Raw genomic sequence first — 27,711 nt, 5'->3', positions numbered from 1 at the left:
AGGCTACCCCCTGCGATTTGATTTGACCAATCGATATGTAGGTTAAAATCCCCCATAATTACTGCCGTTATTGATTCCCGGGATGGCGGGACTGACCTATCAAGAAAGACTGGATCAACTGGGCTTGTATTCACTGGAGTTCAGAAGAATGAGAGGGGACCTCATAGAAACGTTTAAAATTCTGACGGGGTTAGACAGGTTAGATGCAGGAAGAATGTTCCCAATGTTGGGGAAGTCCAGAACCAGGGGTCACAGTCTAAGGATAAGGGGTAAGCCATTTAGGACCGAGATGAGGAGAAACTTCTTCACCCAGAGAGTGGTGAACCTGTGGAATTCTCTACCACAGAAAGTTGTTGAGGCCAATTCACTAAATATATTCAAAAAGGAGTTAGATGAAGTCCTTACTACTAGGGGGATCAAGGAGTATGGCGAGAAAGCAGGAATGGGGTACTGAAGTTGCATGTTCAGCCATGAACTCATTGAATGGCGGTGCAGGCTAGAAGGGCCGAATGACCTACTCCTGCACCTATTTTCTATGTTTCTATGGAAGGAGCATGCGGCAAACCAGTCCCACCCACCCCTTCCTCAGCGACTGTCTGTCCCACCTGTGACAGGGACTGTGGTTCTCGTATTGGACTGTTCAGCCACGTAAGGACTCATTTTAAGAGTGGAAGCAAGTCTTCCTTGATTCTGAGGGACTGCCTATGATGATGATGAAGGCAGCACTGATGGGCAGACCCAAAAAACTCTTGTCAGATCCCAAAATTACACTTGGAAACCGAGGTAGGAATAGACCAGAAGCGCTCCAATTCATTCCTTGCCTTGTGCTGTTGGCGCATATCAACCAGAGCAGCAGTTTGAATGTAAAAAATGGCCTGACTGCTTAATGACGGCTGCACTGGTCGATGGTTGTTCAACACCTCAGCCCTGTTCCACTAGGAAAGGAAAAAATAATTAGCCAAGGTTCTCGCTTGTGATAGCCGTGATTCCTGCTGTAAAGTGTGTGTGTGGGTGGCAGCCCAGGACAGGATCGTGCTTCAGTCTTCCAGTGTTCATCGTCTGGTCACTTGGGCAAGGTGCTGTATCGCTGCCAGTGCCTGCAGAACAAAAAGACTTGCATTTATTTTCCACGACCTATCACCTTTCACAACCTAAGCATGTCCCAAAGCGCTTTACAGCCAATGAAATACTTTTTGAAGTATAGTCACTGTTGTAATGTCAGAATTGTGCCAGCCAGTTTGCGCACAGCAAGCTCCCACAAACAGCAATGTGATAATGACCAGATCATCTGTTTTTAAAGATTTTGGTGTGGAGATAAATATTGGCCAAGGCACCTGGGATACCTCCACTGCTCTGCTTTGAAATAGTGCCACGGGATCTTTTATGTTCATGAGAGAGAGAATGGGGCCTCGGTTTTAACTTCTCATCTGAAACATGGCCCCTCCGACAGTGCAGCACTCCCTCAACACTGCACTGGACAATCAGCCTTGATTTTTGTGCTCAAGTCTCGAGTGGGACTCCACCTATGGGGGAGGAGAGGAGGAAATTAGACTAAAAAAAAAACGAGGCAAAGTTGAGCCAGACACAAGCGCTTTGCTCAGGCACAGACCTGTCAGACGCACCAGCCAGCACATGCTTCTCTTCCAGTTCATGTGTGATTTGCCTGAGTTTAATTTCAGTCATGGTCTCTGAATATCATGTTTGTGAACAAGCAGCCATGTCTTGTGATGAAAACACGTAAGTCACTAAGTGAGTATTTTACACTCTGTTCCCGTGGGATTCCAGCAGCCGACTGGGACTAATAAGACTTCTGTTTAAATTACAGCTTTCAGTGATGGCTCCCAGAAAGATCTGTTGAACCTGATCGGAACCATTCCTGTTGGATACAAAGGTAAGCTCCCCTCCCATGTCCGAGAGGGGAACTGTTCTGCTGGATATCAAAGTAAGCCCCACCCTGTCAGAGCAGAACTGTTCCTTTAGATGCTAAGGTAAACCTTATCCTATCTGCAGGGGATTATACCTATTGAAGAATCCAGTGTTACTAGATGTGGTACAATGTGCTAAAGGGCAAATATGTATCTCAAACAAAGATGCTTTAAGTTGTGCATTACCAATCGTGTGACACACTCTTAATTCATCACCTCATATTTTCCCATCATTAGTGACAGACCTGTACCCAACGTTACATCATTCCAGTCTTTCCAGACAACGTCCAAGTCCAAAAAAACAATCTATCATTGACTGCTTTTCCATATTTATGAGGATATAATAACATTTCACCTCGCTATCATTAGGTTTTATTGCAATCATCATGTAGTAGTCATGTGGGCACAGTATAGCCAAGCACTTGAACCATACCCAGCAAAACGCACATTCAGGGGAGGGGGAATATTGAGAGGAAACTGCTGGTTCGGCTCGGGTGTAATAAATCTCTCGACTACTCCACATGTGCCTATATGATCTTGGTGCCGTATCACCATTCGGTCACAAGGCCATGACATTAGAATCGTAGAATAGGCGGCTATTCGACCCAACCAGTCTGCGCCGGCTCTGTTCACGAGCAATCCAGTTAGTCCCCCTCCCCCGCTCTTTCCCCGGCAGTTTTTTCTGCTTCAAGTATTTATCCAATTCCCTTTTGGAGGCTAGGATTGAATCTGTATCTACCCCTGTATCAGACAATGCATTCCAGATCCTAATCATTGTTGCGTTACAGCCTAAAGTGAGTCATTCTCCTTTGTCCATGTAATAGTGATTGCCTGCCACAATCTGACTGGTCAGCGTGTGATATATCACATTTATTACAAAAAAACACTAATTCAGGATTCACTCACTTAGTAAAAATCATTGTGGGTAATCCATTCCAATCCACATCTGACGTACGGATAGTGCTGCATACGCTGTGCCTGAATGATTTGCTTGTGATCCCATCCTTACATTGTATAGACACAGGAACATCTGAGATTTGCTACACAGGACATCAACCAGCTCTTTGTTTCCTCCTAACGTCCTTCCTTCCTCTCCTAAACGTGCTTTTTGATGGGTGTGGTTCCTGGGCATGTCGGTCCTCTGATTCCCCCGCCCCGCCACGCCTCTCAGCAAAGCATAATGGCCGCCATGTGAAATGTTCATCTTGCAGGGAATTGATTGTATGGATCGCCTCCTCCAGTAAGTTAAGGGATGACCAGCTCTTTTCCTGATCCACGCAAGGAGACTGCCAACAAGAGACCATTAAACAACTAACGGGAGGAGCAGGCTCCGTCAATATCCCCATCCTCAGTGATGGCGGAGCTCAGCACGAGTGCAAAAGACAAGGCTGAAACGTTTGCAACCATCTTCAGCCAGAAGTGCCAAGTGGATGATCCATATCGGCCTCCTCCTGAGGCCTCCACCATCACTGAACAACCAATTCAATTCACTCCACATGTCATCAAGAAATAGCTGAGTGCACTGGATACAGCAAAGACTATGAGCCCCGACAACATCCAGGCTGTTGAGCTGAATCCTCGTGCTCCAGAACTAGCCGCGCCTCTAGCCAAGCTGTTCCAGTACAGCTACAACACTGGCATCTACCCGACAATATGGGAAACTGCCCAGGAATGTCCACAACTGCCCACAAAAAGCAGGACAAATCCAATCTGGCCAATTACCGCCCCATCAGTCTACTCTCAATCATCAGCAAAGTGATGAAAGGTGTTGTCAACAGTGCTATCAAGCGGCACTTACTCACCAAAAACCCGCTCACCGATACCCGCCAGGACCACTCGGCTCCAGACCTCATTACAGCCTTGGTCCAAACATGGGCAATAGAGCTGAATTCCAGAGGTGAGATGAGAGTGACTGCTCTTGACACAAGGCAGCATTTCACAGAGTGTGGCATCAAGGAGCCCTACTAATAAGATTGAAGTCAATGGGAATCAGGGGGAAAACTCTCTACTGGCTGGAATCATACCCAGCACAAAGGAAGATGGTTGTGCTGGTTATAGGTCAATCCCCAGGACAGCCCCAGGACATCGCTACAGGAGTTCCTCAGGGCAGTGTCCTAGGCCCAACCATCTTCAGCTGCTTCATCACTGACCTTCCCTCCATCATAAGATCAGAAGTGGGGATGTTCGCTGATGACTGCACAGTGTTCAGTTCCATTCGCAACTCCTCAGATAATGACGCAGTCCATGCCCGCATGCAGCAAGACCTGGACGACATTCAGCCTTGGGCTAATAAGTGGCAAGTAACATTTGCACCATACAAGTGCCAGGCAATGACTATTTTCAACAAGCAAGAGCCTAACCACCACCCCTTGACATTCAACGGCATTACCATCGCCGAATCCCCCATCATCAACATCCTAGGGGGGTCTACCACCTAGAAGGACAAGGGCAGCAGGCGCATGGGAACACCACCACCTCCACGTTCCCCTCCAAGTCACACACCATCCCGACTTGGAAATATATCGCTGTTCCTTCATCGTCACTGGGTCAACATCCTGGAACTCCCTCCCTAATAGCACTGTGGGAGCTTCACGGACTACAGTGGTTCAAGAAGGCGGCTCACCACCACCTTCTCGAGGGCAGTTAGGGATGGGCAATAAATTGACCAGAAACTTAACTGGACCAGCCACATAAATACTGTGGCTACAAGAGCAGGTCAGAGGCTGGGTATTCTGCAGCGAGTGTGATGGAATACTCTCCACTTGCCTGGATGAGTGCAGCTCCAACAACACTGAGGAAGCTCGACACCATCCAGGACATAGCAACCCGTTTGATCGACACCCCATCCACCACCTTAAACATTCACTCCCTCCACCACCGGCGCACCGTGGCTGCAGTGTGTACCATCTACAAGATGCACTGCAGCAACTCGCCAAGGCTTCTTCAGCAGCACCTCCCAAACCCGCGACCTCTACCACCTAGAAGGACAAGGGCAGCAGGCACATGGGAACACCACCACCTCCACGTTCCCCTCCAAGTCACACACCATCCTGACTTGGAAATATATCGGCTGTTCCTTCATTGTCACTGGGTCAACATTCTGGAACTCCCTCCCTAACAGCACTGTGGGAGCTTCACCACACGGACTGCAGCGGTTCAAGAAGGCGGCTCACCACCACCTTCTCGAGGGCAGTTAGGGATGGGCAATAAATGCTGGCCTTGCCAGCGACACCCACCTCCCAGGAACAAATAAACAAAACTATTTACCATGAGATGCATCGTAGACAAACCCAATCCTTTCATACTCCATGTCTACATGTGCATTTTGAAGCAACTGTAACTGGATGGTGATTGGCTGCTGATTCCTTCCCAAAAGGAACACCGAGGCCAAATGTAGTATCCCAACTACTGCCACAGTTAAGGTAAGCGATCTCAGCATTGACAGAGAGCTGAACCGAAACCTGTCTGGTCCACACCAGTCAGTGCGCCATTGGCAGAGGTACAAGCCAGACATTCCAGGGTTTTTGTTAATTGTGCAGTTTGTGTAACAAAATATAAATCTAAGATCTGCTTTTCTTTGCTTGGTTAAACAGGATCTTCCTATAATATTCCCATCCGAATGTGGATTCTTGACTCTCATCCTTTTGGTCCCCCTTTGTGCTTCCTGAGACCGACTTCGAACATGGTTATTCACGAGGGGAAACACGTGGATGTGCAAGGACGCATTTATTTACCGTACCTGCAGCACTGGAGTCATGTAAGAAACCAGAGCCGCCAGCAGAATGCTGGCTATTACACCAGAGTGAGCAATAACACAGGGGAACTTTGGCACATGAACAGTCTCTGTCAGCAGGGACCAGTGATATGGGCATAGAGTGTTACTCTTCCGATCCAGCAACACGACGCTCAATGCAGGGATAGTGGCACAGAGCATGGTCTGCAAGGGAAGTGCTTGGTCAGCAGGCGGGCAATGGCATTTAGTGTTGATCTGCATGCTCTGAGCAACATATACAAGCCGCTGCTTTGTCGGGGTGTCAGCAATTGTCCATATGTCCTCATTCTGACTACCCACAGACCAGAACCCAGGCTGTGACTTGGATGGGGTAATGTGGAGATTCACGGTGAGAAAATTCTGAATCTGACTGGTCTGTCTCCGGTATTTCCCAGTAAGATAGAAATTGAGAGAGAGAGAGTCACGCCGAGCTCTCGTAGTACCAACCGACCAGTGACAGACCCGAAGGTAACTGGCGGCAGACATACTGGTCCCATTCCCCAGTCACCGAGGCCCGTCTGCCCTTTCTACTACACACGTGTGATGTGACCCAAAGGAGAGGAAATTAGCTATCTTTTCTTTAAAAATGTACACTAATTTAATTTTTTTTACTCTTTAGCCAAAGACAGATATCATTGGTTTGCTAAATGAAATGATCACAAAGTTTCAGGGAACGCCACCCTTGTACTCCAAACCCTCTGATGATGGACCATCCCCAGCAGGGCTCAACAGCTACATGGCTGATATTTCTTCAGGTTTGTGAATTCTTTTGACTTTCATTCAGACATGAAAACACACGGGTCCAGAAGTTCATGAAATGTGTGCCCACTAGTATGACTTGGAGTTCAACCTCTGTATGTGCACAGATGCAAGCATAGTCCGTGTACTGTAACTTTTTGACCGTAAGCTTGGGGTTGCATCACAGAGGACGAATACAAGGCATCCTGGGACTGTTTGTGGACGATCCAAATGCACACACCTGCCAATGTTTTACCAGCGTACTATATGTTGCAGCTATGACCATGCATGCAAAAACAGGAAGCCCACTGCCAACGCAAGGTACCTGTGCGCTATGTGATCACTGTCACAAAAGATTGCTGCTCACCAGAGTACTTGGGTGGCACACAGCTCTCGGTATTCTGTACCTGTGGTCACAGACTAGCTGCACATTTACTGAGGGCTGAGTGGAACCGTTCCTGTTCATGAAGGAGCAGCATTGGGGTCGGGGGACTGTGTAGTCACACTTGTACCATTAACAACACTTAACATTGATCTGATTCTCCAAATTGTAAAGTGTGCAGGACATCTCCTGCTGCAGCAAATCGAAAAATGAATATATTTTAAGAGCAAAGACCCAACTTGAGTGAAGGGAATTCCATGCTGTATCCATTTCAAGCAGTGAGCGTCCGGATTGTTTGAGTTCAGACAGCATTCTGCGGCCTAGCCCCAATTAACGAGCCTCGTGCTTGACGAGCTTTCACAGGTCCCTGTGGGTCATAATATGGCATGCTATGTGCACTCGGCTCTAAGCTGTCCTTTGATAGATAAGGGCTATCTTTATCCATGTTTGGCAGGCAGTGACTTCACCATTTGACTTAACTGCACCGATCACGCTGATTTCTGAGCTTAACCTGCTTTTCTGAGCAGACCAACCAACCGGTATTTTGTTCTGAGTACCGGTGAGGGTGATGGTGCCTATGGGGAGTGCAGCCAGAGCCAAGTCTGCGGCACCACGGGTGGCTCAGCTGCACAGGGGGGGAGGAAGAAGAATGGAAGAGCTATAGTGGTAGGGGATTCGATAGTCAGGGGAACAGACAGGCGTTTCTGCGGCAGACGTGACTCCAGGATGGTATGTTGCCTCCCGGGTGCCAGGGTCAAGGATGTCACCGAGCAAGACATTCTGGGGGGAGGGAGAACAGCCAGAGGTTGTGGTCCATATTGGACCAATGACATAGGTAGAAAGAGGGATGAGGTCCTGCAGGCAGAGTTTAGGGAGCTAGGACAGAGATTAAAAAGCAGGACCTCAAAGGTAGTAATCTCCGTATTACTCCCAGTGCCACGTGCTAGTGAGTACAGAAATAGGAGGATAGAGAAGATGAATGCAGGGCTTGAGAGATGGTGCAGGAGGGAATGCTTTAGATTCCTGAGGCATTGGGACCGTTTCTGGGGGAGGTGGGACCTGTACAAGCCGGACGGGTTGCAACTCCACAGAGCCGGGACCAGTATCCTCACGGGACGGTTTGCTGGTGCTGTTGGGGAAGGTTTAAACTTGCTTGGCGGAGGGGTGGGAACCGGAGAATAGGTTCAGTGGGGAGAGAAGCAAAGCTGGAATTGGGCAGCGTAGAAGTAGAAAGTGTATTTGGAAGACTGAGGAAACACGGGCTGGGAAATAGACAACAGGGGAGTTTGGCGATACTAAATGGTATATACTTCAATGCAAGGAGTATAGGGAGTAAGGCAGATGAGCTGAGGGCACAGATTGACATTTGGGAATACGATATCGCTGTTACTGAGACATGGCTGAAAGAAGGGCAGGTGTGGCAGCTCAACATTCCTGGTGACGGTTTTCAGACGGGATAGAGAGGGGGTAAAAAAAAAAAGGAGGGGGAGTCGCAGTATTGATTAAAGAAATAATTACGGCTGTGAGAAGGGATGGTATGTTAGAGGGGTTATCAAATGAGGCCATACGGGAGTGTACTATAGACCCGCAAACAGTCAGAGGGAGATAGAAGAACAAATATGTGGGCAAAGTGCAAAAACTATCGAGCTGTAATAGTGGGGTATTCCAACTACCCTAATACTAACTGGGGAAAAAAGCAGTGTGAATGGTACAGAGGGTGCGGAATTCCTAAAATGCATTCAGGGGAACAACTTTAGCCAGTATGTAACAAGCCCAACAAGGGAGGGGGCGGTTCTGGACTTGGTTTGGGGGAATGAAGAGGGGCAGGTGGAAGGGGCATCAGTGGGGAGAGCATTTTGGTGCTAATCATAATTCAGTCAGATTTAGGGTAGTTATGGAAAAGGACAAAGGTGGACCAGGAATAAAAGTTTTCAATTGGAGTAAAGCCAATTTTGCTGAGCTGAGATGGGATTTGGCCAAAGTGGACTGGAAACGGCTACTTGATGGTAGATCAGTGTCAGAGCAGTGGGAGGCATTCAAAGAGGAGGTCCTGAGGGTACAGAGCAAGTATGTTCCCTTTTTCAAAAAAAGGGTGGGGCTAACAAATCCAGAGCTCCCTGGATGTCGAGGGACATACAGGGTAAGGTAAAGAAAAAAGGGAGGCTTATGACAGATACCGAGTACTCAACACTGCAGAAACTCTAGAAGAGTATAAAGAAGTGCAATTAAAAAATATATCAGGAAAGCAAAGAGAGAGCATGAAAGAATGTTGGCAAATAAAATCAGGGAAAACCCAAAGATGTTTAATAAATACATTGAGAGCAAGAGGATAACTCGAGAAAGAGTGGGGCCTATTAGAGACCACAAAGGAAATCTGTGTGTGGAGGCAGAAGATGTGGGTATGATTCTTCATGAATACTTTGAATTTGTTTTCACAAAAGAGAGGGGCATTGCAGACTTTGCAATGAGGGAGAAGGAGTGTGAAATATTAGACGAGATAAACATAGTGCGAGAGGAAGTATTAAGCAGCTTTGAAAGTAGATAAATCCCCAGGCCCGGATTAAATGTATCCCAGGCTGTTAAGAGAAGCCAAAGAGGAAATAGCAGAGGCTCTGACCATCATTTTCCAATCCTCTCTGGCTACAGGTGCAGTGCCAGGACTGGATGACTGCTAATATTGTATCTTTGTTTAAAGAGGGAGAAAGGGATAGACCGAATAATTACAGGCCAGTCACCCTAACCTCAGTGGTGGGAAAATTATTGGAAAAAATCCTGAGGGACAGGATAAATCTTTATTTGGAAAGACACAGATTAATCAGGGACAGTCAGCATGGATTTGTTTAGGGAAGGTCGTGTCTGACTAACTTGATTGAATTTTTCGAGGAGGTAACCAGAAGGGTCGATGAGGGCAGTGTGTACGATGCATTGTATATGGATTTTAGCAAAGCTTTTGATAAGGTCCCACATGGCAGACTGGTCACGAAAGTAAAAGCCCATGGGATCCAGGGCAAAGTGGCAAGTTGGATCCAAAATTGGCTCAGAGGCAGGAAGCAAAGGGTAATGGTGGTTGATTGTTTTTGTGACTGGAAGGCTGTTTCCAGTGGGGTTCTGCAGGCCTCAGTGCTGGGTCCCTTGCTTTTTGTGGTACCTACCAATGACTTGGACTTGAATGTTGGGGGTATGATTAAGAAGTTTGCAGATGATACTAAAATTAGCCGTGTGGTTGATAATGAAGAAGAAAGCTGCAGACTGCAGGAAGATATCAATGTACTGGTCAGGTGGGCAGAACAGTGGCAAATGGAATTCAATCCGGATAAATGTGGGGTAATGCATTTGGAAAGATCTAACAAGGCAAAGGAATACACATTAAATGGTATGACACTGAAAAGTATAGAGGAACAGAGGGACCTTGGAGTGCAGGTCCACAGATCCCTGAAGGTAGCAGACCAGGTAGATAAGGTGGTTAAGAAGGCATATGGAATACTTGCCTTTATTAGTCGAGGCATGGAATACAAGAGCAAGGAGGTTATCTTTGAACTGTATAAAACACTGGTTAGGCCGCAGCTGGAGTACGGTGTGCAGTTCTGGTCGTCACATTACAGGAAAGAAGTGATTGCACTGGAAAGGGTGCAGAGGAGATTTACAAGAATTTTGCCTGGACTGGAGAATTTGGCTTTGAGGAAAGATCTGAGATGATGGGTCTTTTGTCTTTGGAACAGAGGAGGCTGAGGGGAGACCTGATTGAGGTGTATAAAATTGAGGGGCCTGGATAGAGTGGATAGGAAGGATCTGTTTCCCTTGGCAGAGGGGTCAACAACCAGGGGACATAGATTTAAAGTAATTGGGGGCCGGTTTAGAGGAGATATGAGAGGAAATTTCTTCACCCAGAAGGAGGGTGGGAGTCTGGAACTCACTGCCTGAAAGGGTGGTAGAGGCAGAAACCCTCACCACATTTTAAAAAAAAATACTTGGATGTGCACCTGAAGTGCCGTAACCTACAGGGCTACGGACCTAGAGCTGGAAAGTGGGATTAGGCTGGATAGCTCTTGGCCAGCGTGGACACGATGGGCCGAATGGCCTTCTGTCGTGCTGTAAATTTCTCTGATTCTACGAACGGGACATCTGAAGGAAGGCAGTGGGATCTTTCTTTAAATAGCTGCCAGATCACTAACATTTATGTTGGTTTGCGACCAGACACTACAATGAAAATTACTCTTATAACCCTGATTGCACAACGACGTTCTGTACTTTTGGCAAGAGAGTGCAAACTGCTTTCAGAACCGAAATGGCAGACTGTTGTGAATAAGGTGCTGCTTTGGGCTCCATTTTAAGAATTACTAGTAAGCATGTTAATTCTGAAAATGGCTCCCACTCCCACACGTACGGTTGGACACTATGGGCCCAAGTTTCCACATGATTTGCGCCTGATTTTTAGGAGCAACTGGTGGAGAACGGACTATCTTAGAAATCGCAATTCTCCACATTTTTTTTTCTGCAGTTCTAGTCAGGTAGAATACTTTGGAACAGAATTTTTTCTTCAAAAGGGGGTGTGTCCGGCCACTGACGCCTGATTTGAAAGTTTCCACAGTGAAAACGTATTCCAAACTAAAGTAGAATGGAGCAAGTGAAGATTTTTGTAGAACTGAAAAAACCTTGTCTACACATAAAAAAATCAGGCGCAGGTTACAAATTAGGCGTCCAGAACGAGGTGGTGGGGGGGGGGGGAAGGGAAGCCATTAAATTCTAAATAAATCCTTATTTATACTTCCACAAATATTATACAAATAAATCCAACCTGAATAAACATTTATAAGCAAAGAAAAGATTAAATAAACCATCTTCCTACCTGTCTGAAAGTGCTTCAGCCAGCCTCACAAGTTCGTTCGTTCGTTCCCGACGGCGGGAGGGAGGGAGGTCGATCGGGCCCGCACTCCCGCCCGCCTGACTGCAGCGGGGGGGGAGGAAGCCATTCCAGACGGTGGGCGGGCGGGCGGGAGTGCGGGCCCGATCGACCGAACGCAGCGGGGGGGGGGGGGGGAGCCGTTCCAGACGGCGGGCGGGAGTGCGGGCCCGATTGACCGAACGCAGCGGGGGGGGGGAGGGGGGGGGGGGGGGGGGAGAGGAAGAAGCCGTTATAGACAGACAGCGGGAGTGCGGGCCCGATCGACCGAACGCAGCGGGGGGGGGGAGGAAAGAAGAGAGGGAGAGGAGGAGGAAGCCGTTCCAGACGGCGGCCGGGAAGGAGACAGTGAGAAGGCTGCAAGAAGCCTCAGAAGTTGAGCAGCCATTCCCGACGGCTTCTCACTGCTGCAAGAAGCCTCAGTGCTGATGTGCTGATGGCAATGTGCTTTTATTAAAAGATGTTCAAAAATTAAACAGCTACAAAGAACTACAAAAATGGGCGAGTGCCAATGTTTCCTGCACACTGCGCGTGCGCGAACGCTCCAACGCGCACGCGCAGGGTTGCCGGCAGGAAAAAAACTAATTTAAATGGTACCCGCCCCCTCCCACTTACAAAATCGGTGCGAGTGGTAGGCTCCGCCCCCTGCACGCCGCGCCAGGCAGACATGGAGCTGCAAGGCGCTCGAGAATAGCGCGGGTTTTTTTTAGGTGCGAAAAACGGGCGCCCAGCTCGGAGGGGCGCCCGTTTTTTATCGTGTGGAAACTTGGGCCCTATAAGCTGGAAAACCTTTGTAAATACTGAAAGAATGTGAGTTAATATCAATAATTCTGAGATGAAGTGTAATTACAGTCAAGCACCCCAAAACACAGAAACATGCAGGTGTCTGAGGTGACTGTTTTGTATATAAAATGATTCATTATACTTCAGTATAAATACCTCTGAAAATTATGGATATAAATAGTTGTTTAAAATTACTGAAAGTGTTGGGAGAGTTTTTATATATATATATATATATGTGTGTGTGTGTATATATGTATGTAGTGTATTTAGTTTTTTTAGTACGACTGACACAAGCTATTGCGAAGTGCAGTTAGTTTGATAATCTAAACCAGCTGCTTATAGTTATTAATGTGTCCCATTCTGTGCTTGTGATAATGAGGCTAATTGACAAAAACAGATTAATTATTGTTAGTCATCAAAACATTTAATAATTACGTGGCATACTTCCCAAGATCTGCTTTTAGTTGCTAAGCTCCTGTCAGGTTGAGTTGTTTTGAGACTAACAGTGTACCAGTATGATGTGCCCCATCCAGTAGCCATTTCTTTTTGTAAATCATTCTCTTCAGTATGTTGAGTGAAGAATCCACCTTCCACTGGAACAACAGCAACAGAAAATACATTTTCCTCACTCGGTCTGGCAAGCTTAGGCTGGTGCTTGTGGCCTCTTTGATATGAAGGTTCCCCACATATGCCCCAACCCATCCCAGACCTACTGTCCCTGACCCTTCAAACTCTGTCAGGATCAGCGATGTAGACTGCAGGTAGACAGTGTTGTATTTACGTCGCCTCCTCTATACCTCGTCTGTCATGCCCCCATCTCTTTGATCACGTTTCCTAAGCGGACTCCCAGTACCTTTGTGTTGTATTCTGTACTCACCCAGTCTTTTTATCAAGGAATGGAGTTCTGCTGCCACCTACTGTGTAGACAAATATTTTAAAACCAGCTTCTGAGAAAACAAACAAGCCTAGATTTTCAGATCAGGCTGCCCATTTTAACAGCGTAAATGAGATGGCTCAGATTGAAAAAAGTGCTGGAGTTCCATTGTACCGGAGCTAAACCTGCTTTAGCACTAAACCCAGTTCCTCCATAGTTTCTGGCAGCTGTCAATGAAGTCAATGGAAATAAAAATCAGGAGAGATGTAAAACGGGTTGCCAACGCGCACTATCACTCGTTTTTCACTATTGCACAAATTCAAGCTCTACCCCACAGTCTTTGTTATTTTCAATTTCTGTGCATAAACTTTGCTTTAAAACACAGCCCTTAAATACAATGGCCAGAATTTTAATTGGGCAACAAGTAGAGGGGGGCAGCTCGGAAGCGGTTAGAAGGGATTCCCGCAGGCCCACCCAAATTGAACGGCAAGGCCTGATTTGCATTTCAAAGGTCTGTTTCCCTCCCGCAGCCAGCCAGATGGAGAGATCCTCCTGGATCCAGCAGTTCTTGCCTTCCATTGACTGTCGGGTTTCCCGAGGCCTGCAAAACCTGACCAGATAATACTGGAAACGCGAGTGTACATAAGAACATAAGAATTAGGAGCAGGAGTCGGCCATTCGGCCTCTCGAGCCTGTTCCACCATTCACTGAGATCATGGCTGATCTTCTACCTCATCTCCTGCACTCTCCCCATATCCCTTGATTCCTTTAATATTCAAAAATCTATCGATTTCTGTCTTCAATACAGTCAACGACTGAGCATGCACAGCTCTCTGGGGTAGAGAATTCCAGAGATTCACCACCCTCTGAGTGAAGAAATTCCTGCTCATCTCAGTCCTAAATGGCCAAGCACTTATTCTGAGACTGTGACCCCTGGTTCCAGACTGCCCAGCCAGGGGGAACATCCTCCCTGCATCTACCCTGTCAAGCCCTGTAAGAATTATGTATGTTTCTAAGAGATCACCCCTCATTCTTCTAAACTCTGGAGAATATAGGCCTAGTCTACTCAATCTCTCCTCATAGGACAATCCCCCCATCCCAGGAATCAGTCTGGTGAACCTTTGTTGCACTCCCTCGATGGCAAGTATATCCTTCCTTGGGTAAGGAGACCCAAACTGTACACAATACTCCAGGTATGGTCTGAACAGGGCCTAATATATAATTGCAGCAACACATCTTTACTCTTATACTCAAATTCTCTTTTAATAAAGGCCAACCAATGCATCTACTATCTCTATAGTCACCTCTTTCAAAACCCAAGGATGTAGGCCATCAGGTCCTGGGGATTTATCAGCTTTCAGTCCCATTAATTTCTCCAGTACTATTTTTTTACGAATATTAATTTCTTTCAGTTCCTCATTCTTGATAGACCCTTGGTTCTCCACTATTTCCGGGAGGTTTTTTGTGTCTTCGTCCAGGAAGACAGACACACAAAGTATTTGTTAAATTTCTCTGCCATTTCCTTAATCCCCATTATAATTTCTCCTGTCTCAGCCTGTAAGGGACCTACATTTACTTTTGTTAATCTTTTCCTTTTTACATACCAATGGAAGCTTTTACTGTCTGTTTTTATGCCTTTTGCTAATTTACTCTCATATATTCTATTTCCCCTTTCTTTATTAATTTCTTGGTGATCCTTTGCTGAATTCAAAAACCCTCCCAATCCTCAGGCTTACTGCTCTTTCTGGCAACATTATAAGCCTCTTCCTTTGATCTGATACTATCTTTAGCTTCTCTTGTTAGCCATGGTTGGACCATTTTTGCTGTGGCGTTTTTGTGCCTTAAAGGAATGTATGTATGTTTGTAAATATATTAATTCTTTAAATGCTCGCCATTTCTCATCTATTGTCATACCTTTTAATGTAGTTTCCCAATCTACCTTAGCCAAATCTCCCCTCGTAGTTTCCTTTGTTTAGATTTAATACCCGAGTTTCGCATTGAACTAAATCACTTTCAAATTTAATATAAAATTCTATCATATTATGGTCGCTCTTCCCTAAAGGCCTCTTTACTGCAAAGTTATTAATTAACCCTTTCTCATTGCACAATACTAGATTTAAAATAGCCTGCTCCCTACTGTTCCTGAACATACTGATCTACAAAACTATCTTCTATACATTCCATTAATTCATCCTCTACACTATCACTGGAAATTTGATTTGCCCAGTCTATATGTAGATTAAAGTCCCCCATGATTACTGTAATACCCTTGTTACATGCGCCTCTAATTTCCTGATTTATACTCTGACCTACATTACAACTACTGTTTGGGGCCTATAAACAATTCCCACTAATGTTTTCTGCCCCTTGCTGTTTCTTAGCTCCACGCAAACGGATCCTACTCATTGATGTTCGGAGCTAAGATCCTTTCTCTCTTCTGTCTTTATCCCATCCTTCATTATCAGGCTACCCCTCCTTTTCCAATGTTCCTATCTTTTCTAAAAGTTAAGTATCCTGGAATATTTAGTTCCCAACCTTGGTCACTTTGCAACCACGTCTCTGTAATGGCAATTAGATCAAACCGATTAATTTATATCTGCGCTATTGGTTCATCTATTTTGTTCCGAATGCTTCGCGCATTCAGATATAGTGTCTTTAGCTGTGACCTTTGTCTATTCTTTCCTGATGTCACCTTAGTCACTGATGCCCTTTGACCTTTGTTACTCTCTCTGTCCCTTCCTGACCCACTCTGCTTATTTTTACCCAAAACTCTGCTCTGCTCAAGAGCCTTGACATTTATCTTGCTGCTTTTAAATTTACACTTTCCTGAATCCCTCCCTGCACCCTTCATTAGTTTAAAGCCCTGTCTACTACTCTAGTTATTCAATCGCCAGGACACTGGTTGCAGCCCGGTTCAAGTGTAGCCCGTCCCAATGGAACAGCTCCCTCTTTCCCCAGTACTGGTGCCAGTGTCCCATGAAGCAAAACCTCTGCCTCCCACACCACTCTGTGAGCCGTGCATTCAACCTTCTAATCTGCTTATCTCTATGATAATTGGCGCGTGGCTCGGGTAACAATCCAGAGATTATTACCTTTTGAGGCTCTGCTTTTTAATTTGGAGCGCAACTCCTCAAACTCTCTCAGCAGATACTCATTCCTAGTTCTACCTATGTCGTTGGTTCTTGCGTGGACCACGAGAACTGGATCCTCCCCTTCCCACTCCAAGTTCTTCTCCAGCCGTGAGGAGATGCCTTTAACCCTGGCACCGGGCAGGCAACACCACCGTCGGAACTCCCGCTCGCGGCTGCAGAGAACAGTATCTATCCCTCTGACTATACTGTTCCCTACCACAACTACATTCCCTTTCACTCCCCACACTTGAATGGCCACCTGCATCATGGTGCGAGGAGAAGGTGGGGAGAGAGTGGAGAGCACTAGTTCCACTGTCACAGGGGAGAGAGGGTACAGCTATCAGGAAAGGATGAACAGGCTGGGTCACTTTTCGCTTGAAAAAAGGCGGCTATGGGGTGACCTAATAAAGGTCTTTAAAATTATGAAAGATTTTGATAGAGTGGATACAGAGAGAGTATTTTGAATTGCAGGGAAGAGCATAACTAGAGGCCATCAATATAAGATAGTCGCAAACAAATCAAATAGGGAATTCAGGAGAAACTTCTTTACCCAGAGGGCGGTGAGAATGTGGAACTCGCTCCCACAGGGAGGGGTTGAGGCAAATAGTATCGATGCATTTAAGGGGAGGCTGGACAAGCATATGTGGGAGAAGGGAATAGAGGATTATGCTGATAGATTTAGATGAGGAAAGACAGGAGGAGGCTCGAGTGGAGCATAAACGCCGGCATGGACTGGTTGGGCCGAATGGCCTGTTTCTGTGCCCTATATCCTATGTAGCCAGGTTAAATTTAAAATGCAGGTTGAATCTGAGGCACACCAGCCTCATTTTAATCTTGAAATGGATAACCTGGTTCCTGGGAGTGGATTGGCTGCCTGCTCCCCCATCCGGCCTCCGTTAAAACCGGAAGAGGAAGGGTTGGAGGTGGGTTCTGGTCAGGATTCAGTTTGTTAACACTAACTTTCCACCTGACCCCAACCCACCTGTTAAATGGGGTTAAACTCTCCCCCAAACCTTGCCCATCCTGCTTAGGGTATTAAATTTCCTGCACCATAGGGCTGTTTGGGGAATTGTTGAGCTGACACTGATAGCAGCGCCACTCTTCATTTATATAGCGCCTTTAATGTCGTAAAACGTCTCAAGGAGCGATTATCAAACACGATATGACACCGAGCCAATAAACGAGATACTAGGGCAGGTGACACAAAATTTGCTCCATGGGGTAGATTTTAAGGAGCGTCGAAGGACAGAGAAGCCGAGAAGTTTTAGGGAGGGAATTCCAGAGCTTTGGGCCCAAGCAGCTGAAGGCATGGCTGCCAATGGTAGAGTGAAGAAAATTGGTGATGTGCAAAGAGGCAAGAATTGGAGGAGTGCAGAGATCTTGAAGGGTTAAAGGGTTGGAGGAGGTTACAGAGATGGGGAAGGGTAAGGCCAAGGAGGGATCTGAAAACAAGGATGAGAATTTTAACATCAGCATTGCCAGACCACGAGACAATGTAGGTCAGAGTGATGGGTGAACGGGACTTGGTGCAAGTTACAGGCAGCAGAGTTTTGGAAGAGCTCATGTTTACGGGGGTGCAAGGTGGGAGGCTGGCCAGGAGAGCTTTGAAGAGTCTAGTATAGAGGTAACAAAGGCAATGGGATGAGGGTTTCAGCGGCAGATGAGCTGAGCCAAGCTGGGGCGGAGATAGGTGACGTGAAAGTAGGCGATCTTGTTGATGGAGAGGATGTGGGCTCTTTCCCCATGGCCCAAACATCCATCGCCCTGCTTTTCCAGGAATAGCTCCATCTTGGCATCACTGAAATTGGCTGCTCATCTGGCACTAACCCTTCGCTGACTTTTTGCCAGTTTCCTCTGACGATGTACACACAGACTGTGCTTTTGATCAGTCACAGGCTTTAATTCCTCCAGCAGCTTGAGGATTTCTGTAACCTTGGGCACAGAACGCCAGTCCCTGGTGGGAGTCCAGCAGAAACCACCCATCCACATGGCAGCGAGCTGACCCCAGAAAATGTGTCCCGGTCAGCAGTACGTAATGAAGCAACTGGGAAGAGGCGGCTCTCCACAATTGCTCCATCACAATGGCTGGGTGGGAAATCCAGATCTGGCATCTCCAGAACCTGGACAGATGCTAATCGCCGCTGGGTCTGTTTAATACATCTCCAACTAAATCTTTCATCTGAACGCTCCTACAATGCACACAAGTTCTGCCTCGGCTTTGAGGCGGAGACCCAGGGCAAAAAAGTTCTACGCAGCTTCAGCTTGCTCCTTTATCGAGAACCCTGCTGTTATGTCCTGAATAAAGAATCTGACCAGATACTGTAAGCTCAAAGTAACGTGTGACCGTAATCCTTTATTACAGGTCTCCAGAGTGCCTCTCCAGCCTGTGAGGCTTCCTTATGTACAGGTGCTCCCAGGGGATTGTGGGATCCCTTGGGACTCCAGGGGATGAGCCCTCTGGTGGTTAAACATGGTATTTACAGGTTTACATATATAACACCTGCTTCCACCACCTTTCTAGGCCGTGCATTCCAGATATTCGCTCCGTTAAAAGAAATTCTTCTCATTTCACCTCTGATTCTTTTCCCGGGTCCAGGTCATTAATATATGTGAAGAACAATGGTCCTATATTGACCACTGGTGGACACCATTCTGTACTTCCACCAGTCTGATAAACAACTCGTCACCACTTCTTGCTCTTTTATGCCTCAGTTAATTTCACATTCACACTACCACTGTTCCTTTATTCCTATAGTCTTCAATCTTTAACAATATCACCTGAAGCGTGACATGTACATAAATATGGTTCGCAGTTTTTTTTTAAATAACTCGCACAAATTGTATTGTAGACCCGTGCACTGCAATGTGGAGTGACCGAGCAAGGAGAAATGACGCTAGTGAATTGGCAATCGCATATCATTTTCAAATAGTATCAACAACAGTGAACCCAAAACTGATCTTTGAGGAACTCCTCTAGTCACTCCCTCCCAGCCAGACTTTTTCCAATTCAGCTATATCTACATTCAATTGCTCAGTTAATTTTTAATACTGTTAACCATTGACTTCATGGGGGAGTTCTTCTCCGCAATCCCAGCTGGAATTGGACTTCCCTACTCCCACTCCTACCGGGACTGGCACTGGCCACTCCTTCCCTGCCTGCAACATGCAAGGGAGCGGGGGGGGTGGGGTGGGACCCAGGTCCCAGTGGCTCCCCCCACCCCCCCTCCACCCACTTACTATTGCTTTCCAGGGCAAACGTGGTAGGTGGTGATACAATCTGAGGTCACTCAGTGGAGGGAGAGGGTCTTGTAACGGCCTCCTCTCCCTCTAATTCAGGCCGAGCGCTTACTTGCTGCACTTTAAGATCGATTGCCTCTTCTGGTGTTGCAGTGGTGTTCCACTGCAGCATCACCAGAGTTTTACAACTTCGCGTTGGCGTGCTCTCTCTCAACACTGGAAATTCTGCTGAGACCGTGCCGCTCCAGACCCAGAGGGATAGGCGCAATCTGCTTCAGAAGACAAAGGTTAATTCTCCATCGATATCCTGCGTGGTGTTCTGATCGGTCTCGTGGACTATCTCTGGGCAATCTGGTGGACTGCCTCTTCGAACTTACTAAACTGGACTGGTTTTATAAGAAAGAAACACTTGCATTTATATAGCGCCTTTCACGACCACCGGGCGTCTCAAAGCGCTTTACAGCCAATGATGCACTTCTGAAGTGTAGTCACCGTTGTAATGTGGGAAACGCAGCAGCCAATTTGCGTACAGCAAGCTCCCACAAACAGCAATGTGATGATGACCAGATAATCTGTTTTTGTTATGTTGATTGAGGGATAAATATTGGCCAGGGGATAACTCCCCTGCTCTTTGAAATAGTGCCATGGGATCTTTTACGGCCACCCGAGAGAGTAGATGGGGCCTCGGTTTAACGTCTCATCCGAAAGCCGGCACCGCCGACAGTGCAGCACTCCTTCAGCACTGCACTGGAATGTCAGCCTAGATTTTTGTGCTCAAGTCCTTGGAGTGGGACTTGAACCCACAACCTTCTGACTCAGAGGCGAGAGTGCTGCCCACTGAGCCACAGCTGACACAGATATGAAGAAAAGCCACTTGGGTAAGGTACCAGAGGGCTCCTGGTGCTTTCCCCAGCAGTAACCAGTGCCTTCAGGAGAGGTGGTGAGAAAATGGGGAAAGGCGAAATAGAATGATAGTTTGTCCTTTTTAAACTGCATTATTTAATGTGAGAGACGGAAACTGATGAGATTCTCTTCTCGTACAGGCCTCTCTGAAGTCACCCTTCAGCCAAAAAAGCAAACTGGTGGCCGACACTTTGGCAAAGTTACGGTGCTCGGTGGTGGCGATCTGGGAATGGCATGTGCCATGAGCATCTTAGCAAAGGTAAAGCAGTTAAACGAATATGTCCAAGTGTAGTCTATCCAAGACTGGTTTACCGCTCTCCTATCTGTTACATACTATGTGCAGCACAGAAACAGGCCAGTTGGCCCAACAGGTCCGTGCTTCACACGAGTCAATCAACGTTTACTGTCTGACGGGGAATACGAGGAGATTAAACAAGAAGTCAAATAAACAATTGGCAAGGTGAAGAGAAACTACCAAATTTAATTATCAAGGAATATAAAAATAAATAGTAAAGTATTCTACAGGCACGTAAATAACAAAACAAAAATCAGGATAAGGATCGGGCCAATAAAGGCTACAGGTAATAAACTCACATGTATTGACAGCGAAATGGCAGAAATATTAAATCATTCCTTTGCCTCAGTATTTGCCAGGGAGACCAATAGAAACACAGAAAATAGGTGCAGGAGTAGGCCATTCGGCCCTTCGAGCCTGCACCACCATTCAATATGATCATGGAATATGGTGGAAATGACGAGATCAAAAAAGATATAACGACAGTTAAGATAGAAAGGTGGAAGATAATCAACTAATCAAACTTGGAGACGATAAATCCCCTGTCAGATGGATTGCATCTGCGCATATTAAAATAAGTTAGGGAAGAGGTAGTAGAGGGACTATTACATATGTATAAAAATTTGTTAGAAAAAGGAGGAGAGTGCAGACAGCTGATGTGATTCCTATATTTAAAAAGGGAGACAGAGCAAGTCCAGGGAACTATAGCCCAATTAGTTTAACGTCAGTGGTAGAAAAGATACTAGAATCCGTACTGAAAGATATAATAGAAAAACATCTAGAAACTGAGAATATAATAGTACATATTTCAAAAGGGAAGATCATGCTTGACCAACTTTATGGAATTCTTTGAAGAAGTAACAGGGTAGATAAGGGTAATGTAGTAGATGTAATATATTTAGATTTTCTAAAGGCCTCTGATAAGGTACTGCATAGTAGACTCATGACTGAGGCCAGAACATGTGGAGTCAGAAGACAAGCATCGGAATGGATAGCAAGCTGTCTATGAAACAGAAAACAGAGTAGGGGTTAAAGGTAGTTACTAGGTTGGAGGTGGTGTTCCACAACAATGTACATAAACGATCTGGAATCGGAAGTACAATTTCAAAATTTGCCGATGCCACCAAATTGGAGAGTTATAATTAATACAGAGAAGGACTGCAACAAAATACAGGAAGACATTAAACTTGCAGAATTGCTGTGTAGTTGGCAAATAAATTTCACGGCAGGTAAGTATTTAGAAGAATAAGGATACTACATACTCCTCGGTATATAAGTGTTTAAATGGGGTAGAGGAGCAGAGGGATCTGGGGATACAGATAACCAAATCACTAAAAGTAGCGACATCCCGGAGGTCACCATTGACCAAAAACTTAACTGGACCAGCCATACACATACTGTGGCTAAAAGAGCAGGTCAGAAGCTGGGTATTCTGCGGCGAGTGTCTCACCTCCTGACTCCCCAAAGCCTTTCCATCATCTACAAGACACAAGTCAGGAGTGTGATGGAATACTCTCCATTTGCCTGGATGAGTGCAACTCCAACACTCGAGAGGTTCGACACCATGCAGGACAAACAGGCCATTTGATTGGCACCCTATTCTCCACCACCTGAAACATTCACTCCCTCCACCACCGTGGCTGCAGTGTGTACCATCTACAAGATGCACTGCAGCAACTCGCCAAGGCTGCTTTGGCAGCACCTCCCAAACCCGCGACCTCTACCACCTAGAAGGACAAGGGCAGCAGGCGCATGGGAACACCACCACCTCCACGTTCCCCTCCAAGTCACACACCATCCTGACTTGGAAATATATCGACCGTTCTTTCATCGTCGCTGGGTCAAAATCCTGGAACTCCCTCCCTAACAACACTGTGGGAGCACCTTCACCACACGGACTGCAGCGGTTCAAGAAGGTGGCTCACCACCACCTTCTCAAGGGCAAATAGGAATGGGCAATAAATGCTGGCCTTGCCAGCGATGGCCACAACCTGTGAATTAATTTTCTTAAATAACTTGCTTTTATATAGCGCCTTTATTGTAGCAAAGCGTTCTAAGGCGTTGGACGAGCGCAGTCAATCAAAATTTGACCGAGCCACAGGCGGAGATATCAGGACAGGTGACCGAAAGCTTGGTCAACGAGGTAGATTTTAAGGAGCATATTAAAGGATGATAGAGAGGCTGAGAGGTTTAGGGACGAGGTAGCTGGAAGCCACCGATGGTGGAGTGATTAAAATTGGGGATCTGCAAGAGGCCAGAATTGGAGGAGTGCAGAGATCTCGCAGGCTTCTATGGCTGGAGGAGGTTACAGAGATAGGGAGGGTTGTGGTCATGGAGGGATTTGAAGGCAAGGGTGAGAATTTTAAACTTGAGCCATTGTAGATCAGCAAGCACGGGTGGTGGGTGAACGGGACTTGGTGTGAGTTAAGATACGGGCAGCAGAGTTTTGGATCAGCTCAAGCTTAGAGGGTGGAAGATAGGTGGCCGGCCAGGAATGTATTGGAATAGTCAAGTCTGGAGATAACAAAGGCATGGAGGAGGGTCTGAGTTGGGTGATGTTACAGAGATGGAAGTAGGCAGTCTTGGAGCAGATATGTGGTCGGAAGCTCAGCGTGGGGTCAAACACAACACTAAGGTTGCAAACGGTGAGACTCTGTTCAGCCAGGAAGAGAGATGGAACGGTGGTCAGGGAAGAGAGTTTGTGGCGGGGACCAAAGACATTGGCTTCAGTCTTCCCAATATTTAGCTGGAGAATATTTCTGCTTGTCCAATGCTGGATGTCAGACAAGCAGCGTGACAAATCAGAGATCGTGGAGGGGTCCAGAGAGGTAGTGGCGAGATAGAACTGAGTATTGTCAGCGTACATATGGAAGCTGACGGATTTTTGGATGATGTTGCCGAGGGGCAGCACGTAGATGAGAAATAGAAGGGGTCCGAGGATGGATAGCGACGCATGTTTATAATGCCATTAAAAAGAGCAGACAAACAGCTTAGGGTTCATTCCAGGAGCGATAGAATTGAAACGCAGAGAAGTTATGTTAAACTTGTATCAAACCTTGGTTAGACCACACTTGGAGCACTGCGTACAGTTCTGGTCTCCGCATTATAAACAGGATATAGAGGCTCAGGAGAAGGTGCAAAAAAGATTTATTGGAATAATACCAGAACTGAGGGTTATACCTGTCGAAAAATCGAACAGGTTGGGTTCTTCTCTCTAGAAAAGAGAAGACAGGGGGACCTGATAGACGTCTTCAAGATTATGCAAGGGTTTGATAATGTAGATGGGGAGAGCAGAACTAGGGGGCATAAATATAAGGTGGTTACCAATAAATCCAATCGGGAATTCAGGAGAAACTTCTTTACCCAGAGAGTGGTTAGAATGTGGAACTCGCTGCCACAGGGAGTGGTTGAGGCGAATACCATAGATGCAGGTAGGACGAAGCTAGATAAACACGAGGGAGAAGGGAACAAAGGAGATATGTTGATGGGGTTAGATGAAGAATGGCGAGAGGAGGCTGGTGTGGAGTATAAACACTGGCATGGACCGTTTGGGCTGAATGGCCTGTTTCTGTGCTATAAATATAATGTAAAACAATAAGATTATTCTTCTCACACCTCCAGGCACTAAGCTTCCTGTATCAACCCTTTTCATCTCTCTCTTATTGATAATAATTGGTCATTGCTTCTCTGAACTTTCATCTTTCTTTAGCTGCATATATGCATTATCACTGTCCTATATTGAAACCAAGATTCATTGTATATCCCCTGTTGTAACTCATTTTTCCTCATGACATCAGAACTCTGAAACTCTTCCCTCCCTTTTCCCATCTTCCGGCAATCTTCAGGTATTTAAAACACAATGTTGGTGTCTGCTAATAGAAACATAGAAAATAGGTGCAGGAGTAGGCCATTCGGCCCTTCGAGCTTGCACCATCATTCAATAAGATCATGGCTGATCATTCTCTCAGTACCCCTTTCCTGCTTTCTCTCCATACCCCTTGATCTCTTTAGCCTGCTTTCTCTCCATACCCCTTGATCTCTTGATCTAACTCCCTCTTGAATATATCCAATGAACTGGCATCAACAACTCTCTGTGGCAGGGAATTCCACAGGTTAGCAACTCTGAGTGAAGAAGTTTCTCTTCCTCTCAGTCCTAAATGGCCTACCCCTTATCCTAAGACTGTGTCCCCTGGTTCTGGACTTCCTCAACATCGGGAACATTCTTCCCGCATCTAACCTGTCCAGTCCCGTCAGAATCTTATACGTTTCTGAGATCCCCCCTCATCCTTCTAAACTCCAGGGTATAAAGGCCCAGTTGATCCAGTCTCTCCTCATATGTCAGTCCAGCCATCCCTGGAATCAGTCTGGTGAACCTTCGCTGCACTCCCTCAATAGCAAGAACGTCCTTCCTCAGATTAGGAGACCAAAGTTGAACACAATATTCCAGGTGAGGTCTCACCAAGGCCCTGTACAACTTCAGTAAGAGTTCCCTGCTCCTATACTCAAATCCCCTAGCTATGAAGGCCAACATACCATTTGCCTTCACCGCCTGCTGTACCTGCATGCTAACTTTCAATGACTGATGAACCATGACACCCAGGTCTTGTTGTACGTCCCCTTTTCCTAATCCTTTTGAAAGTCCAAATACACCACATCCACTGGTTCTGCCTTGTCCACTCTGCTAGTTACATCCTCAAACAAAATTCCAGAAGATTTGTCAAGCATGATTTCCCTTTCATAAATCCATGCTGACTTGGATCGATCCTGTCACTGCTTTCCAAATGCGCTGCTATTTCATCCTTGATGATTGATTCCAACATTTTCCCCACTACTGATGTCAGGCTAACCGGTCTATAATTACCCGTTTTCTCTCCTTTTTTAAAAAGTGGTGTTACCTTAGCTACCCTCCAGTCCATGGGAACTGATCCAGAGTCGATAGACTGTTGGAAAATGATCACCAATGCATCCACTATTTCTAGGGCCACTTCCTTAAGTACTCTGGGATGCAGACTATCAGGCCCTGGGGATTTATCGGCCTTCAGGCCCTGGAGATTTCCCTAACACAATTTCCCGTCTAATAAGGATATCCTTCAGTTCCTCCTTCTCACTAGACCTTCGGTCCCCTAGTACATCTGGAAGGTTATTTGTGTCTTCCTTCGTGAAGACAGAACCAAAGTATTTGTTCAATTGGTCTGCCATTTCTTTGTTCCCCATTATAAATCTGACTGCAAGGGACCTACATTTGTCTTCACTAATCTTTTTCTCTTCACACATCTATAGAAGCTTTTGCAGTCAGTTTTTATGTTCCCGGCGAGCTTCCTCTCGTACTCTACTTTTCCCCCTCTTAATTAAACCCTTTGTCCTCCTCTGCTGAATTCTAAATTTCTCCCAGTCCTCAGGTTTGCTGCTTTTTCTGGCCAATTTATATGCCTCTTCCTTGGATTTAACACCATCCTTAATTTCCCTTGTTAGCCACGGTTGAGCCACCTTCCCCGTTTTATTTTTACTCTAGACAGGGATGTACAATTGTTGAAGTTCGTCCATGTGATCTTTAAATGTTTGCCATTGCCTATCCACCGTCAACCCTTTAAGTATCATTTGCCAGTCTATTCTAGCCAATTCACACCTCATACCGTCGAAGTTACCTTTCCTTAAGTTCAGGGCCCTAGTTTCTGAATTAACTGTCACTCTCCATCTTAATAAAGAATTCTACCATATTTTGGTCACTCTTCCCTAAGGGGCCTCGCACAACAAGATTGCTAATTAGTCCCTTTTCATTACACATCACCCAGTCTAGGATGGCCAGCTCTCTAGTTGGTTCCTCGACATATTGGTCTAGAAAACCATCCCTAATACACTCCAGGAAATCCTCCTCCACCGCATTGCTACCGGTTTGGTTCGCCCAATCAATTACCACTTGGTTTACCTCCGCTCTTTTACCTCTCTCGCCCTCGGTGGTGTCCTGCTCAATGGTTTATGGCTTTTCTAAATCTGTTCATTTTAAACAGCAGAGTGGGAAATAGTGACCCTCTTTTTTAAAATCGGAGGAACAACGTATCCACCTTCCTCTTCACTGTTAACTAAAATCATTATCAGCTCTGGGATCAACTCGGGAACAGGAATTGGTAAAACACAAAAACAAATAAAATAGGGCCCTGTCCCATCATTGGTGCAAATCAACCTTAAAGGGTTCATTCTGAGATTGTTAAATCAGCCCATTTATTCAGGGTAAGTGATGCTAGTTCAGCAGAACCTTGCTTTGATACAAGTGCCTGCGGGGAAACAAATGAAACTCCACAATCGATTGGCCAGCTGAAACTCACTGTCTAGACTTGAACATGAAGAATGGATGAGGTACTGGAGCGTTACCATCACCAGTGGAGATAGCCAATGAGAGGAGGCCAGAATAAAAGAAAACATCGGAAAAAAACAATCATACAGATTTTTTTTTTCTCTAGGATGTCATAGAAAAATTGGCATTTATTACTACCTCAGAAAATACCATGAAGGGTGGGACACTGGACATGGAGATCTTCAGTCTGCCCAGAGTTGAGACCAGCAAAGGTTTGTGTCATCTGATTGGGAAATCCAGCACAAAAACTTCCATTTTTATTTCATCAAACGTGCGTTTATCAAAAAGAAACGACCATGTATTCTCCTCAAACCAGGGTTAATAAGGTGAGGTTTTTCCTTACTTCATAGGGGCCTTTGGAAACAAAAGCTCACTTGCGCAAACCACACCAGGGATCTTAGGACAACCAGTGGTTGTGC

General features: G+C 46.1%; 1 protein-coding gene across 4 annotated transcripts in view; it reads left to right on the top strand.

Annotated features, from left to right (window-relative positions):
* LOC139280197 (sperm-specific sodium:proton exchanger-like) overlaps window positions 1-27,711 on the top strand; it is a 654,445-nt gene that overhangs the window by 615,201 nt on the left and 11,533 nt on the right. For all 4 annotated transcript variants that reach the window (XM_070899784.1, XM_070899786.1, XM_070899785.1 and 1 more), the window contains 5 exons: window positions 1,826-1,891; window positions 5,519-5,682; window positions 6,317-6,452; window positions 20,786-20,904; window positions 27,399-27,504. In XM_070899784.1, the coding sequence (XP_070755885.1) occupies window positions 1,826-1,891; window positions 5,519-5,682; window positions 6,317-6,452; window positions 20,786-20,904; window positions 27,399-27,504 (591 nt within the window). The remainder of the gene's footprint in view (window positions 1-1,825; window positions 1,892-5,518; window positions 5,683-6,316; window positions 6,453-20,785; window positions 20,905-27,398; window positions 27,505-27,711) is intronic.

Source organism: Pristiophorus japonicus, chromosome 14 (genome assembly GCF_044704955.1).
Source record: "Pristiophorus japonicus isolate sPriJap1 chromosome 14, sPriJap1.hap1, whole genome shotgun sequence".
NCBI classification, from domain to species: domain Eukaryota; kingdom Metazoa; phylum Chordata; class Chondrichthyes; family Pristiophoridae; genus Pristiophorus; species Pristiophorus japonicus.
The sequence above is the reverse complement of the archived record's forward strand: the minus strand, read 5'-3'. Positions and strand labels throughout refer to the sequence as shown.